The sequence below is a fragment of the Trachinotus anak genome, unplaced genomic scaffold (assembly GCF_046630095.1).
Source record: "Trachinotus anak isolate AG129_WGS33_773 ecotype Australia unplaced genomic scaffold, CSIRO_AGI_Tana_v1 ptg000002l, whole genome shotgun sequence".
Taxonomy (NCBI): Eukaryota; Metazoa; Chordata; class Actinopteri; order Carangiformes; family Carangidae; genus Trachinotus; species Trachinotus anak.
In genome coordinates, this window is record NW_027273853.1 from 18,397,100 (window position 1) to 18,411,139 (window position 14,040).

The 14,040-nt window shown below is 44.5% G+C and overlaps 1 protein-coding gene across 3 annotated transcripts in view; it reads right to left on the reverse strand.

The window, feature by feature from the left end:
• Positions 1-480: 480 nt before the first annotated feature.
• rassf7a (Ras association domain family member 7a) overlaps positions 481-14,040 on the reverse strand; it is a 32,883-nt gene continuing 19,323 nt past the window's right edge. For 2 of the 3 annotated variants that reach the window (XM_071503427.1, XM_071503408.1), the window contains exons 2-6: positions 6,523-6,723; positions 4,835-5,754; positions 2,623-2,797; positions 2,409-2,516; positions 481-786 (exon numbers count right to left, since the gene is read on the reverse strand). In XM_071503427.1, the coding sequence (XP_071359528.1) occupies positions 755-786; positions 2,409-2,516; positions 2,623-2,797; positions 4,835-5,754; positions 6,523-6,625 (1,338 nt within the window). In that variant the 5' untranslated portion in view covers positions 6,626-6,723 and the 3' untranslated portion in view covers positions 481-754. The remainder of the gene's footprint in view (positions 787-2,408; positions 2,517-2,622; positions 2,798-4,834; positions 5,755-6,522; positions 6,724-14,040) is intronic. The other variant, XM_071503417.1, reaches the window with a different exon arrangement.

A 14,040-nucleotide genomic window follows, 5' to 3' on the forward strand; every position in this document is an offset into this window, starting at 1 on the left:
AAAAAAAAAGAGGAAACTCATTACATTGATAGCTTGACTGTTTGAGGAACTCTAAGGTACATTTACAATTAACTAGGCTGCTAGTCAGGCTTCCCAAATGCTCTCAAATCTGCTGTGGCCTTGTGTCTCTATTGTCATGTCTTATGTATTCACTGTGTTACATCAGCCATAACCGCAGAAGCTGTGATGCCAGGGTGTTTGCCACATTTCATCCGTGACATCATCTGTGAATATCAGCTTTAAAATGCCCAAATCATCCATATTCCAGTATCTATAATATATTCATAATGCATTTCACATAGGACGTTCACAGCACTGTAATTTCTAGAAAGTGTACACTGACGTGTAAATTATTTACTGCAGGGTACTGCAGATGTGCTGCACCTCCACTCCCAGTTACTGTGTCATTTAAACAAGGACGATTATGATAAATGTGATTCCATGAAGAGGGTATTAAAAAAACAGTCACTCCACAAAAGATTATCTAAAACACAATACACATTTTTATTATATTTAAATACATAGTATAGTAATAATTTCTCTAGGTAAAAGGTTTCTAAATTATTTTACATTTCATACAGGTACATTGCAGTGTTTAGAGTAGCAAAACTCTGTAAATATATTTGTCTTATGTATATACAGTATTTTTATCATGTAGACTGAATAATGACAAGAGTTACAAAGAAAGGGGTGAAATAGAAGGTGACTGTGACACAACAGTGAACAAGTTTCCCTTGGCCATGTGGTCCATGTTTTATCTCCATGACGACTCTCGGGATGTCAGGACTGCAAGACACACAAAAATAAGTGGGGATGACGATCCCTTTGTTTGGAAAACACTTTTCTTGCTAAGACACAGCAGGAGAGAGACCTGGCTCAATTAAGAAATGCACACAAGCCTATGAGAAACACAAGGTGACGCAAGACCACTTATGGGGTCCTTTACCCATAGAGGCTGAGGACCATGACTAAAGTCTTGTAGCCGAGTGTGGCATTTTGGGACAGAACTGGTTTCAAGCATGTTTCTATAACAAGCACTGAGATGTCTGTCATTGCTAAAGCAAGGTGAGGTTGTATAATCCCACAAAGAAAACACCACACTGCAGACAGTAAGGAGAAAGTGCACACGCAGACACACGTCACTTTGACCTGTCAGCATAATACAGAAGACATATAATGACATGCTAAGTGCTATGATACAGTAAATATCGGTTTAGGTGGTTTGGATGGCCAATTGCTGGATAACAGTGTAGAAGACGGTCAAAGCACAGAGAACAACAGCATCTCTTATTTAATTGGTGATTGTTATTAGGACTTAGGTTAAGTAAGCTCATCCTAAATCTACAATACACTGAGGTACAATGCAAGTTATGACAGGTCAAATGTTAGGTGTGATGACAGCAAAAGAACCATCCCAATGGAAGAAAAGAAAAATACTGTAACAATCCATGGCCCCTGTGGCACTGCTTTAGAAATGTATCTCTTCTTTTAGCACGGAGCTTGACAAAAATAGACTGGCAAAACCTGTAAGCTCCTAAAATAAGTTGCACTGTCCTCAGAGCAGAGCAGAAAGGGAACAGTAAGATACATTTCTCTGTAGGCAAACAAGGGCCAAGGCTTCACACAGGAAGAGAATGGGACAGTGCAATACATTTTTGCAGAGCCCTCTGTGAAAGGCTCTTGCTCTTTGGAAGTCAAGCATCACCAAAGTACAAGGCATTGTATAGATACAACCCCCTCACATATAAACCGTATCCATACATAAAAGGCAAACTGAAATGACACTGGTCTCATATCTTTCCATGTCACGTTATAAAAACAGTGCTACAATCAGAATGTCTGCTACAGTCATTCCCGGGGCGATCGATGTGTTACGTGGAGATACAGTGAAAAGCAGCTGTCGGCAGACAATTGTTGACTTGAGGGTGGGAAGACCACTCTGTGTTACAGAGGGTGGGGGGATTAGGAGCAAGTTCCCAGATGCATGAAAGTATCACAAAAGAAATTACTGTTAGTCCAGAAGCAAACAGTGAGAGAGGAGGAGGGCGGGGAGTAGAGGCAACAGTTAGACCCAGAGCATTAAAGAATGCAGGAATATATGAGGAAAGAGGAATGTGGGAGATTAAATGAACTGTAAAAAGTTGGGGACACGAATCAGCAGAAGACTGAGAGTTAGGCGCAGAAGAGAAGTCTTTCAGCCTTTAAAAGTAGAGCACAGGGAAGCAGCTGGGAAGTAGCAGGGACCTCCACCATACAGACGCTTCCACTACCCGACATCAAAAACTGCAGCTTTAGCTTTAAACCCAATCAAGCTGGGATAGAGAGCATAGGGACCAGGGGACGGGCGGGGCAGGAGAGGAGCAGAGCAGGATGGACTTGGGGAGCAGCAGGGTCTCACACATACACACCCTCAGGGTTGAGACTGGACACTAGAGGGTTTTGCAGGTTGCGTGGATGTCCCAGGAACTGTTTGGCGGTGGGGCGAGGCGGGGATTCCACTACAGTTACACTGTGGCCTGAGAAAGAGACAGAAATGTGTTTAGAGGGAAAGGTATCACTCTTGAAGAGCCTAGCATGCACTGCTGGGTAAAAGACTTAACATGTTTTTGTTCATTTCCGTACTTCCATTCCTGTATCCATCTTGCAGAAGATGTGCAAGTTCTAACTGCTCTAGCTGCTCCTGAAGCTCTGTGCGTGAGTGGGTGTGCGCTGGCAGGACACCTGTCTGTTGAATGAACTGCTGCAGGTTACACTGCCTCAGCTCCTTATTCAGCTCCTCCAGCTCCTCCTGTTTGGCCTGAGATGGAAAAGAACACGGGTGAGTGAGGACAACAAAGGACAACTGAGAGCTCAGATCAGTCACTGCTGACTCACTGAACGCTAACACCTTTTTCGCCTATAAACAGAAGTGGGCACAGCATACGACGATGGGACAGAAGTCTACTCTGCAAGACTGGAATATATTTTTTCATATATTTATAAAGCTGGGCCACTTTAACTTGCCTTTAGGTAGAATTACTATTCATGCAATTGCCAAGTGTCCTTTCACCACAGGGGGGCAGCAGAGTCTACAAGTCTAGTCTCAAAGTATTTCAGGTCACCATCACACCATTAAGCTACAATGAATCATCGAAGTTTCACAGCTACCACCAGCAGTTTTCTGATTCCATCGGATTCCAGCAGCCTGAGGCATACACACAGACGGATACACAACAATGCTCATTTCTTAACTGACCACATGCCGTGGGGAAAGATATTCATCAGCTCCAATTACTGAAAAAAGGAGGAGTTCAGAGATCCTCCATCGAGACAGCGGCATCACCTTTGCACCCACAGATTAAACTGATGTACACAAACAGACCAGTCAATCTGTCTTAATCAACTATCCATTTGAGTTTAAATCAATGTGTCTCGGGAAGCGGCAGCAACATGCTATGGCTCCCCATCCCCAGATTCTGTGTGTGTGTGTGTGTGTACGTGTAACTGATGGTGGACTGAGGCAGACTGCTGAGGCAGTTCACACCTGCAGGTCTGCCTCCATTAGCCTAATGACAGGAATGCTGTGCTCATCACCACCAACACTTAAACACTCAGCTGGCAGCCTTGACCGATCAGCTCACTGATGACTGACACTGCAAAACATCAACCCCTCTCCAGTGCTATGCATTGAGATTTATTATACTGTTTCATTTCACAAGTGTTAACATGTTATTTACAGGAAATAAAGACATCTTGATTCCTTTCAGATGATAAACACTTGCACATGTTGGTTGTATGTTATATACTGCTATGTGTAAAAAACAAAAAATAAAAAATAAACAAGAGCCGAATACCTCTGTTCTGTAAAAGATGGCTTTCTATATATCTGCCAAATTTATCATGGCACATAGTATCTCTGTCCCATCAACCAAGCACTAAATCTGGGTCACATCCCCATGAGGATGATTGGGTAAAAAGCAAATGAGCTTATCATTATGTTTTGATATATTTTGCTATTACCTGGCGTCCAGTGGACTGAGAGTGGGACACATTTAGTTTTTCATTCCAGACAGGCCTGCGCTTACAATGACACACTAGACTGCAAGGATATTCACTTTGTGCTCTATTACAAAACATTCAAAACACCATCTACCATACCAAACTTAAAGAGGCATTGAATTTCCTCCTGTCTCCTGGCTGGAACTAGTCTGCGCCAGCTCCATGAAGTGAATACACAAGTCCCAGGTTTCATTTGGAATAAGTTTCACTTTTAACTGGGTCAGGCTTTTATTGATACAGCTACATCTAATGACAACACCAGAAGTAAACAAACAACCACAATGCAAACTGTGATAAGTTGAGGCTGAGTGGATCCAATAAAAGGGGCTTTTGTTCTACCGATCAATCCTCTTTAATCTTTGTTTCCATACACAGGGTACAAAATAAGAAGATGTCAATGTAATATAAACACCATTAGAGACCACATGTTCAGAGCATGCATGCAAAATGACACCTGCCAAACCAGTTCAGCTAGACTTTAAATAGTTCATCAGACAATAAAAGATTTTCATACAAAGCAGGATATGAGCATACAGCATTCATGTCATCATAGTTTCATTAGAATTATTTTTATATCAAAATGACACAATAAAACTGGTGCCTTTTATTCAGTGTTCTTTTTCCTTTTTGTGAGTGTCTCTGCACTGTTGTGTGTCTGCTGCCGTGTGGAGGTAGGAGAGGGATACAGGTTTACAGTATGGCTACAAGAGGGTCTGTGCTACACCCCTCAAATGGCAACACATGGGATGAAGTAGATTTACAGCCCTCTCTCCAGAACCGTGACCTCTCTCCTTACCTGCAGCAGAGACTCTGCCTTTCCCAGAGCCTTGTCAGTCTCAGATAGCTGCTCCTCCAGCTCGGTCCCCTGCCTCTCCTGGCTCTGGAGCTCTGCCTTCACAACATCGAGGGACTCCTCAGGCCCGTTGGCTCTCCCTTCCGCCTGGCTTTCCCGCTGGATCTCTTGCTCCAGCTGAGCAGAGCGGACCGAGAACTCGTGGAGCCTCCGCCCACAGTCGTCTAGCGTGGCATGAAGCTCCCCCAGTTTCCTCCTCATTCCTCGCTCTTTCTCCACCTCTGCTTGAAGCTCCTCCTCCCAGTACTGCTCATGGGCAAGCTCGGCCTGGTTCCTCCGCATCACTTGCTCCAGAGTGTCCACCTCTTCCTGCAAACGGGTGTCAGAGACTGGTGAGGGGCAGGGAGATGGATAGGGACGATCCCAGTTATGCGAGTCCCTCTCTAGGGCTTCTAGCTGGGCCTCGATGGCCCTTAGTCTCTCCTGTTGCTGAAGAACTTTCCTAAAAACCTCATCTTTGGATGGGCCTATAGGTGGTGAAGGAGAGGGAGATGGCACATGAGGGGATACAGGAGGGGAGGGAGAGGCTCTCTGTTCTGGAGAGTCCCGAGGAGACCTCTTAAACTGTTTGGCTTTGGTTTTAGGAGAAGTGGATGGTCCCAGGTTAAAGGTGAGTGCTTTTTTAGGTTGGCTGCGTTTCGACGGTTCTGGCTCAGGATGCTTGGGCAGTGGAGGGGGAGTTGGCCTGTCTTGTTTTGAACTAGGTCCATCACTACTGCTAGGGCCAGTGCGGCGGAGAAAGAACTGAACCTCGCTGCCATGCTGGCCTAACTTAGCCAGAGACTCCAGAGGCCTCTCTGTAGCCAACAGCTGCCTCTCGGTATCCCTAAGACGCTGGATCAGAACGTAACGGCCTGTCTGACCTGGGGATGGAGAAACAAACAGAGAGTGAACATATGCACCGCAAAACAACACAAATTATGATGTTGTAAAAGCTGCACTACACCCCTTCTTTTTCTGACAGACTGTTTCACACATTAGTCAAATCTATTGATGAGCTTCTTGTGAAAGACTTTGTAATTAGAGCAGAGAGTTTGACCCCTCCCACTGGATCTACACAAGTAATGCCATGTGAACAAACCACATCAGACACATTATGATGATGCTGATACCTCTAGGTCTCTACCTTTGAGGACTGGAATAAAAGGCTGCAGCGTAGGACTTGCACAACATGTAAAAAATGTTCAAATAAATTGAAGTTTCCACAAGGACCTTGAAATTAGGACAAACCCTCCCTAATGACTTGGCAGGCAGCTCACTCATAAAAGGAGGAGAGCGCTAAATCTGGAGTTATGTTGTTCAATGCTGCTGCATCATATGGCTTCAATAAAGCTGGTGGATACAGGGGCAGAGAGCCCCCTCAAATCCAAACTGACCCCTTGGCAAGAAGAGTTCTAGATGTGGGTCAGCGGAAAATGAAAAGGTGTGTGCAGATCAGGATTGCTGCAACCTTGGCATGTGCAAGTACTCTTGTTTTGGCTGCATCAATTTCTCATTGCAGGGCTGTTACCTAATCACTTACGGTCTTTAGATAAACTGTCAAGCAGACAAGTGAGGAGCCAAGTAACAACAGCTCGGACGCTGGTATCACAAAATGATGACACAATGATTTCAGAGCGTGAAATACTCACCAATGGCCTGTGCCAGAGCAATGACCACATCCTGGCAGGACGTCTCCTCAGATAAGCCGCATACCACCCGCACCACCCCGTCCACCCACACTTTGAGCTCCATCAGGGACTGGGCAAGACACGGAGTAGGGTTAGATGGTCTTCAAAACAGATCACTTCAGCTTTTGGCTTGACTTAGGTCAACACTGCATGGCACTGGCTCTGTAAGAGATGAACATCAGAGACAGAGAGCTCAGATGTGTTGGTGTGATGTGTGATTAATCCAGAAATTTCACTTCCTGGTTGGAAGAAAGGACTTTTATGGATAAAGAAACAAAGGAAAGTTCCTTGGTCTGCTTGTGACCTCGCTGAGTTGTAGATCATAATGTAATCTTACCCCAGCATATGACACAACTTATTATTAACCCAAACACAACACACCGCAAGCTGTCCTATACAGGTGCATGGCACCCTCATTTTGTTCAAATACCAGTCTCTTGTGATGTCAAAAATGTGCTGTGCTGACTGAGAGCATCGTTGAATTGTAAATTTCAACACTAGCAGCCGACGGGTAGAGCAGTGTAGCATTTTGTAAAGTTCCTAGTGGTTAGTTAGGAGCAGCGGCAGTATCTTGTGGACCTGGGAGCATAAACGCCAATCTGTAACCCAATTAAACGCTCTGCTGCCCTCCTTCAAAGCCGTTATGATAGCTTACTGCCGAGGGGAATGGACAGGGAAAGTGGAGCAACTCAAGTGTGTCTATGTTTGGGAGAGTGTGTTTGTGCGGGGAGAAATACATAGAAACACAGCGGGAGATAGAACAAGTGTGTGTATGTGTGTGTGTTTGTGTCCCTCAGCCTGATCCGCCTCAGCAGGACCAGAACTGGGTCTTAAACACCTTTAGAGGGCAGATCAGCAGGTAGCCTAAGACACGTCTGGGCAGCAGGCTTAACCTAAATGAATATCATTATGTTCACTCTTCACTCCGCCTGTCTGTACTTTTATAGCTAAGCTTCAAAACAAGGTAATAAAATACCGCAGTGCTCATAAAAAGTGAAAAGCCTCAGGCAGTGGTAGGATTATCTGTAGAACTTGGCACAGCAAATGAAACTTTGTAGCCTAGGTGGGTACAAGACAACTCTTCACCCACAGTCAGACAGATGGTGTTCTCTTTCTGTCTGTCTGTCTCTCCAGTTCTCAATGGGAGGTGTTTAATACTGAGCTCCACCATTATCTTGCCCCTCATTCATTGCCTGGCTCTGCTCCACTGGCTGCCTATAGGGAGCTGCTTTGGAGGAATGCACTGACTTCATCTGCCAGCCGGAAGAATTCCTGCTTTTCTTCACAAAGCCCTCACCCCGCCCCTCCCCTGCTGCTGACCTGGCGGCCCCGCACCAACATTACTTCACTGCTGTTTGGACGCCAAACACAAACTCTGCTGGGGAGCAACAGCCTATCTGATGTGGCAACAGCATCAACATGACACCACGTACAGAGGGAATGACGGCACAGTTCAGAGCTTGAACCTGCAGAACGAGATCACAGGAAACAAGCGGGAGATAGGGATAGGTGATCACATGTGGTAGACATTCCCGTGAGCGATCCGAGCGAGGCAATTTCATCTGGAGAGAAACTGTGAAAAGGGAGCGCTTATCAAAATCAAACACCAGAAATTTAAACACAGCAGAGATGTCAACATTTTGCCTTCAGAGGGCACAAAGTGTTCTGTGACGCAGTACATAATTAAGCCTAACTGGGTGAGTCACAGAGTAAGTAAAGAATCATTTACTTCTGCTGTGATGCTTAAAAAATGGTAATGTGTGAGATAACTGTTTATAGGGCTCAAACAGAGGTGAACTCTTGACATGACGTGTCAAACACATGCCCACATGTATAGTAAAATTAGGTCCTATGTAACTGGAGTTGATGTAATGTACATGCAAACTAAGTTGCAGACAGTTCCTAACCTGAAGGTTTTTTATTTCATTTTTTTTATATCTGTCCAAGTTTTGTAGGTACCATAACAATCACATTAAATGAGAACAAACACAAAAACATCTCCCAGCAAAGAATGTCACTCTCCCATGATGCTAATTCTTGTCCCTCCTGGCTGATGAAATGTGATAATCTGCACCAACAGGAAACAAACAGGCCTGTGAGTCTCAGGTTGCTGTCTATTCTCTCCGTCGCAGGCGCAACAGCACTGAGAACCAGACATCCGCCTGACCCAGCTCCTTTTCTCAGTACAGTTCCGGGAGCTCTGCGTCACTTCTCACTGATACACAGACACACAAGAGAGCCACCTTTACATTGTTTGTAAAAGGTAGTCTCAAAACCATGAAGGATAACATCTGGAATGAAATAGATAATCTTCAAAATATTGCAGAACAGTCTGCCAATCAATACATTTGCTATCCAGAAAAGGAGGATGAGTCTACTGCAGAATGTTTGGTTTCAGAGTCAACATGCAAATGCTGTGGACAAACAAGACTGCTTTGCACATGTTCAAAGTCACTCCGCATACACACCCATTCTGACCCAAACCACTAAGATTGACCAAAACTCATTTTGCCCACATGTCGACACTCCACATCTCTGAACCACACCCCTCTAAACTCAGCCCCCCTCCCTCAAAATAAAATAAAAATTTAAAAAAACAAATACAAAATCCCACCTCTTCTTTCACCCATGCCCCACCCACCCAAACAGCACAGGCCACAGTTTCAGTTGAAACTCTGAGCTCTGGCTTCTCACATGTTTTCTCAAAAAAAAAAAAAAAAAGAAATCAAGAAAATAAACAATCACAACAAACTGAAGCAATCAAAAATCTCCAAGCTACAACACAATCCATATCCGCACATGAAAAAAAAAAAAAGACACTTCAGAGGCTTGTCTGCTGCGTTGAATAAAGACTAGATAGACTAGTCATACTGTATGATGAAAGGGGGAGAGAGGGAGACAGTGAGGACGACAGACAGAGAGCAAATGAGAAAGGGGGAGAGAAAAAAAAAACACTGGCAGATGGACAGATAAGAGGGAGAGAGAAGCGTGGTGGAGAAAAGAACAGTGATTGGAGCCATGTGCCATTCCCTCTCTCTCCCCTCTCATCATCACTCACCCATCCAGCTAACCCGCTTTGCGTCTTTCATCACCCTGTCTGTCCCTCTGTCTGTCTCCCTTCAATAACAGCCTCCAAGCTCCTCTGTGAATTCGACTCAAGGCAGAAGTGGTTAGCATCACAGCCCTGCAGACACATGGGGCATGATTCAGCTCGTCTGTGTGAGCAACAGTGCCGGGCTGTGAATCGATGGACCTTTATGGACAAACTGAGCACAAAGAAGCTTGCTTGTCCCAAAAAACCACTGCTGTTTGCTTGAAATAAATGACAACGCACAAGGCTAGAAAATAAACATCTGTGATTGAACAAGTTTTCCTATTGGAGGTCGACATTCTGATATGACTTGATTTCGTCACAGTTTTGAAAATAAGCGCATGACATCTGGTTCAGATGAGAATCTAGTGGGAGACGTGTGAAACATCTACTCTCTTATTTTTGTTTTTCTTACACATGAGAATCCAAAAATGCACGCAAAGCATGCACAGACAAAACCAAACAAAAAAAAAACAAAAAAACCCACATACACACAAGCACAAATGCACAAGTATTTTACAAGCAGCTGGACAGACACACCCTGATACAAGAACTTCCTTTGCAAAGGTCTGAACGATTAATTTCTGTTAGTCATGAGCAGCATTGGGCAACATCCAGAAAAGAGTCCAACTTATCAGGAAAATTCCAAACGTACTGTAACTTCTCAACACCTGAGCCCTGAGGCTACAGGAAGAGTATGCTTATTGGATGTGTATTGTGTGAATGTGTGTGTGTGTGTGTGTGCACGGAAAATACACAATCCTATGTAAAGCTAGTGCAATGGTCAAAGGTTGGGTATGCATGTGTTCATGTACAAGCTTGTATGTGTAAGTGTGTTTGAAGGCAGGCATACCATTTAGGCCTATCTTTATGAGAGGCTTCTCCAGTCCACAGCCATTACTGTGCTATCTCTGCCACAGCAGAAGTCTAAGGAACAATGGCAGGAGTACGGGGCAGAGTGTACACATCACACACTGCCTCAGATCTGAATCACAGATGGATGCGCAAACACACACACAAAAAACAAAAAGTGTAAAGAAAAAGCAATCCCTATCAGTAACAGCAGAGGAAGGAAGCCCCTGGCTCAAGCCGGTCAGAGAGCACATAATAAGTTAGAAATCGTGGTTAGAGGACAATGAACAGTGCTGGTAGAAGCTGTGTCCTCTGTGCCACTCTGCTCCAGGTTGGCAGGGACACGCAGACACTCAAAGAGCCAGTAACACGCTGGCACCGAGCAGCCTGGTCTCATCTGTACTGCAGAGACACTATTGTTGTCCTGGTTCCACACTCAGCAGACAGTGTTGTCTCTTTTGTGGCCTCTGGCATCGCTGGCTCGTCTGCCACGCCAGCTTTTACTGTCATTCCGCTGTGTCCACATGTTACCACTGATAAAACTAATAAAAGGCAAAACAGATACTTTTTTTTTTTTTTTGTCCTCTCTTGCCTCTTGCTTTGCATTCTTTATTCCTCCTCCTCCGTCTTCTTCGTCATCGAGTGTTTCAGTCGACCTAGTGAGCGCAGTTTATGTGCTCAAAGACCAATGAGACTAAAAACACACAGAAAAAGTCCACAGCGTGCCTGTAGTTAAGAGCAGCACAATAATTATTCATAATAGTAGAAAATCATCATTTTGCTTTGGCAATTAAAACTGGCTCTCTGTGGAAATCTTGAATGAATCACATGGGTATTCTAAAGTAACTTCTTCATTACACTGCAAGGAAAATTTCTATTTTCTAATGCCAGCTTTCACACCAGCTACAAGAGTGGTAACACACACAGACACACACTCACACTATAACTGGAAATACGCTGTACTTCTTTCAGGGATTGAACTGTTTTGAACTTTCGAAACACCAATACCTTACATTTGGACACAAGTATCCGGGTGGCGCTGGAAGAAAAGGAGTGGGTCAAAAAGTGATCACCATCCATATTAACAATCAGCAAGCAGTTACAGCCCAGAGTCTTTGAAAAGCTTCCCAACTGCGCTTTTAGATTTGTCGCTTTGTTGCTTCTCTTTTCTTGCACCTGCACTTGTCTTCATTTCAGATTGCAATGCAATTGTTTGTTTGGCTATTTTTTCTTAAGTTTCCTGGTATTTTCACAAGTAACATCTCATTCCAAAGGTAAACATTGCCTCAAGGGTTAAACTTACCAAATATCTGCTGAGGCTTGGACCAACTCAGTCACAGAGACAGCACATTCAGAAGGTATTTGGGGAGACGGTTTGTAACACTGACAGGCCTAGCCTAGTAGCCTCATGTTTTTATCTGTTCATGATTATATCTCAGATAAACAGCTCTATTAGATCCATGGCAAAGACAGCGATGCTTTCGAAATTCCGGCAGCTACAAAAACACCAAGACCCCCATCCAGAGGTCATTACCAGCAGGGCCCCCGCGCCTGCGGTCAGAGAGCAGGGAGTGCTCCACTGAGAGCGTTAGGAAACTAGATCTAAGATCTGAGGGTGTCTATTAGTGATAGTAAAATGTAAACACATCTCTCACAAGATAATTTGCCTTTATAGCATCTGACAAGGCAGTAAAATGCAGTAAAAATAAAAGTCACAGCTGGATTGTTTACTTTGTCTGGGAGGTGTTAACAAAACATCAGGCGGCGGTCTGTTCACTTTGTGGTACATGCTCAACTTCTGTGATTGTTTTTCAGAAAGGGAGCTGGGCTATGTGTGTTCTAGTTTGTGCAAGCAAAACAACATTTCATTTGCATGTAGGCATTAGTGCATTCTTACGTGTAAAAGTGTCTATTTTACTATGACAGTGACTGTGATGCATCATCTGCTTCACAGTGGAGGGCCAGGCAGCAGCAGGCTCTCCAGACACACTGCCTGTTAATTAGACTGAACGGTTGCCTGGTTTCCTGCTAACGGAGCTTCACTGAAGCTTCCACACACCTGATGAATAATGCATTTTTTCACAGCACATTAATTTGGAAAATATTTCTCAGAACAAAGTCCGAATGCTTGTGACCGACTAGCTCTTTGGAAATGCCCCCCACCCCCACCCCTCCCCACCCAAATGTGTCTATACTCTATTGACATGCTAATGACTCAGTGCAAAGGAATCAGCAACAGCACTAATAAGCTTTTGTTGCCATACTTGCATACAGGGATCTGTCGCTGCAGCCTTCAGCTTTCTCCATTATAATGATTGACTCGTCCAAGTGTGAAATCTCAATGAGAGTGGATCGGTGGTTCATTAACACGGGGGACATCATTACCTCCAAATCAAGGGCAAATATGGGCAGCATAGTATTTCCAAAAGCGGATACTTTCCGACAAGGTTTCAAGCTCAAACCTCAGATCACCTGGACAAAATGTGGTTATTCTACTATTTACTGCTAGATCTCAGGCACAGTCACCAAACATAGACGCCGTGTTATCCCTATGCTTGTAATTGATGATTGATGAGGGTTTAAAAAGGTTAAAGTCGATTACTCCAGCTGATCTGAAGCAGGCCTCGACCTGGTCATCACCTGTGGTTATCACTCCCACTACAGACACACTGTGTAAAGCAGCACTTAGTGTGAAATCCCAGTCATCATGAATCACCAGCAGCCCTCATATGGACAGATGGTAACCTGGCCTGAACCACAAGAGAGAATGAAAGAGGGAAGGTATGAGAAAATGAGTCTTTATCTAACCTCAATTCTTTAAAATGCTTAGAAAGTAAAAGTTATTCTCCTTTGGAAATACAAAGAAACTCTGGCACACTTTTAAATTTCAGTGAAAGGCAATAAGGTGGCCACCATAGTTTACACAGCCCAAACACTACTGCATTATTCATCTAACCATAAGAGACTTACTCATACCTGGTTTGGCACGAGGGCACTTGTTTGCTTCAACCCCGGAAACTGAGTGGAGGCGAGCACATTAGAGATGAGGAATTTGTTTGCGCTGACTCATGGATACACCCACAGAGCCAGCAGCTAATGGTGAGAATGATAATGCAGGATTGCGCATCGCCTGTTGAAGGCCGGGCAAAGCTGGCCTCCACCGAGAGCTCGGCTCAGCATGAGTGGTTTGGCTGCCTGCGGGCTGAGCCCTGCGAGCACAGGAGTTTGTATTGTTGGGTGAGCCAGAGAAGAAGGCTCTCAGACTGCTGATGGGCACCCATGTGTAATCATATACTCCCGACCTGACTCAGCAATGCCTGCCAGGGAAGGAGGTCACTGCTCGGTTCCCAGCCAAACTCATACACAGCACACATGCAAAATGAGACACGCATTCATCTAGGTTGTGCAGCGAGCACTTGTGCACTTTAGTAAGAACACCTGTAAACATGCTCCAATCAGCCAATCATGTGGCAGCAATGCAACGCATAAGCTCATGCAGATGCAGGTCAGGAGATTCAGTTAATGTTCACATTGAA